Below are 3,181 nucleotides of genomic sequence, written 5' to 3'. Positions count from 1 at the left end.
CCCAGAGACACCCAAATAAGAGGGATGGAAAGAAGCAGAGTTAAATAAATAATAGGAAAAAACAATGCTAACAACAATAACAAAATCACAACGAGGTTAGACTGTTGGAAGGAGTTGCATACGATTCAGAGAAGTTACAATTACTTTTGAAAAGCCACCTTTATGCTGTGCTGGGAATCTGGCTGGAGCAGCGAGCTGGGGTCAGAGAGTCCTCAGTCGGTCCGGAGCACTACCAATCCCCCTGGCTCTCCAGAAGGCAGTAATTATCCCCTCAAACACCATCAGATCAGGGAGAATGGACCAGAGCAGTCAGCTGCTGCTTGCCACCAGATGCGATCCCAGCATTTTCAGGTGCTGAATCAGGCCCATCTTTTCTGGGGCCCGAATTACCGCAGAGAACAGCTGGGACCTCGAAACTCCACGAACACTTTCCCTGAACCTAATCCATGCTACCTTAGAGAACTTACAACAAACCAAAGGATGAGACGGATAAAATTTAAGAGGGTAAAGGAGTATAAGGCTATCCTTTGGAAACATACGTGTATTTTATATACTCTAAATAAATCTCCAGTACATGTTTGTGCCCCAGTTAGACTTTCTATTATTATTTATCACTGCCTTCCCATCCCTTCACCTTTTGTCTAATCGCGCTTAGCAAAGTGGCGCCTTCACCCCCAGAGTTGTGCGGCCGGGCCAACTCACTATCCCCTGTATGTGGGCTCCTGCCCTAAGGTCGCGCAGCCCAGCGCGCAAGGGCGATTTTCAGCACCAGGGACAGCGCTAGTCCCTCCAGGCCTACCCTTGCCGGATTTTTCCTTGGCGCCGTAACTTTTCTGGTGGGAATAGAAAGGAAAGAAGAGAAAGAGAAGGCCGGGAGGCAACCAGGTGAGATAAAGGGGAAAGTCTGTGGCTTCGGGGGAGAGAGCCTGACCTGCCAGGAAACGTCTTGGTGTCCCCCATAACCGTTACCCCCCCCAACTCCGGGGGGTGGTGTACACTCAGCTCTCCCGGACCCGGACGCTGCGCCCCGCCGCAGTCAGTGGACAGCCGAGTACTTCATTCGTTTCTGTTTCTGTCTCTGGTTGCAAAACCAGACCCTCACCACGTTCTTTTTAAGGTCCAGTTTCTCGGCGATGGCCGCGATCTTCTCAGATGAGGGCCGCGGCTGGATGGCGAAGTAGGCCTCCAGTGAGCGCTTCTCTGGCGCCGCGATGGACGTGCGTTTGCGCTTCCGCTCACTGCCGTTGAAGAGCTCTGGCTTGCTGTTTTTCTCTCGATAGGCGGCCTCGGCTTCCTCCAGCCAGGCCTGAAGCACGGGCTTGAGCGCGATCATGTTGTTGTGTGAGAGAGTGAGAGACTCGAACCTGCAAATGGTGCTCTGGCTGAGCGAGCCTACGCCGGGGATCTTGAGGTTGGCTAGAGCCGCGCCCACGTCCGCCTGGGTCACCCCCAGCTTGATGCGCCGCTGCTTGAAGCGCTCGGCGAAGGCCTCGAGCTCTCGGGGGTCCGACTCCACGTCGCTGAGGCATGCGGGCATGGCGCTGTGAGGCGCCACGGCATGTGGGTGACTCATGCCCATGGCCTGGTGCAGGTGGCCCATGGCGCCCAGGTGGTGCGGGTGGATCTGCGCCGGCATCACCGAGTGCTCCGGAGCGCCCAAACCGCTCACGCTCAGCGTGGGAGAGATGTGCTCTAGCAGGTCGCCCTCGAGGCCCTGGTGCACCGGGTGGTGCGGGTGCGAGGTGAGCGCGGCCGGGTGGGATATGGGCACGGTGGACGAAGTGGACGTGCAGGGCACGCTGCTCATGGTATGGTAGGTGGCGTCGGGCTTGAACGGATGGTTCTTGCCGTGGGAGACGATATCCACCGCCGCCAGAGCTTCGGCGCGTGCCAGCAGGCTCTCATCAAAGCTTCCAAATATATTACCCTGCAGCTGCAAGCGAGAAGGCGCACAGCACGGTCAGTGGGGAATACTGTCAACTCAGGATTAAAACACATTTTCAAGCAACCGCGATGCTTCTCCTCAAAGCCCAGGTCATAAAAATTAATACGGAGACAGAGGCTCTGCTGGAACAGACGTGTGGATCAGAGAGACATGAATGAGAGAGAGCGCGCGCCGGGAGAGAGCGCGGGGGAGACAAGGAGAGGGGTTCAGACAGCGGCGATTGTTCTGGGCGACATGAAAAAAACATGAAGCTAGTGCCTGTCAAAAAATGTGCCTTAGAGCGGTAATTATGCTCCACTACGTACCTGCGGGGCTGGGAGACAGACTCGGCGCATGGCCTCGGAACCGGAGTGCAGGCTGGAGAATTTGGGTTCTTGAAGCACCGGGTGCATGCCGAAAGGCTGCTTGGCGTTCATGGCCATCATCTTCGCGCGCCTGGCAGGGAGGCAGCGAGGGACATGGATCAGGCTCTTCTCGCTCGCTCGCCGCGCTCCAAGTGAGAGCCGCTCAGCGCCCGCGCTCCCCTCGCCCTCTCGCTCGCTGCCTCCCCTCTCCCCCACCTGCTTCTTCACTCATCTTACAAGCAGCCTGCCAGGAAGGGCCCGGGCGCGCGCAGGCGTGCTCACGCGCCCGGGACTCGCAGGGGCGGCCCGGGAGGCGAGGCCAGGCAGCCGCTCTAGGCGCGCCTCTGTGCGCCCGCCACGGCCGCCCCCGCCACAGCATTTATACCCGGGCCGGGCCTGGCCTCTCCCGGCCGCCCCGCCCCGCCTGGCTCCAGCGCGGCAGGCCTCCCGGATTCTTTCTTCTTCTTCGTGGACTTGTTTCCCCCCAAAGTCTCAAACCGCTCTGTCTTGTCCCAACTCGCACGGCCCAGATCGAAGGACAGCCCCGGGCCGAGCGGGGCCAGGAAGCTGACCCTACTACACACACACACACACACACACACACACACACACACACTCTCCTTGTCGGCCAGGCTGCCGCCAAACTGCCCATTTCCAGGGCGCTCCTGGCCCCACGCCCGAGCGGTCCACCAGTGTCCGGCCCGCGGCTCAGCGAAGAGGCGCCTCCAAGCACCCAGACGGGCTCCAGGGAGGTTGAGGGGCTGCCAGAACGAGCCCCAGGTGACCTCAATCGCCCGGGGGGTGGAAATGGGGGACGTAGCTGCCTGCCGGGTCCTGGAGGCCTGAGGCTTCCTCCCCACGCTCGCAGTTCTTGCTTGCCTTCGCTAGGAAA

The 3,181-nt window shown here is 59.4% G+C and overlaps 1 protein-coding gene across 1 annotated transcript; it reads right to left on the bottom strand.

The window, feature by feature from the left end:
- Positions 1–627: 627 nt before the first annotated feature.
- On the bottom strand, positions 628–2,370 carry POU4F3 (POU class 4 homeobox 3). Its single transcript, XM_035013877.1, has 2 exons — positions 2,251–2,370; positions 628–1,933 (listed from the first exon to the last, which is right to left on the bottom strand). Exons 1-2 carry the CDS (start codon positions 2,368–2,370, stop codon positions 1,037–1,039), a joined length of 1,017 nt encoding a protein of 338 aa, XP_034869768.1. The 3' UTR covers positions 628–1,036.
- Between the last annotated feature and the right edge of the window lie 811 nt (positions 2,371–3,181).

This window comes from Mirounga leonina, unplaced genomic scaffold, assembly GCF_011800145.1.
Source record: "Mirounga leonina isolate KUSES-001 unplaced genomic scaffold, KU_Mleo_1.0 Mir_168, whole genome shotgun sequence".
NCBI classification, from domain to species: Eukaryota; Metazoa; Chordata; class Mammalia; order Carnivora; family Phocidae; genus Mirounga; species Mirounga leonina.
Note: the sequence above shows the minus strand (reverse complement) of the source record. Positions and strands in the feature narration are given on the sequence as shown.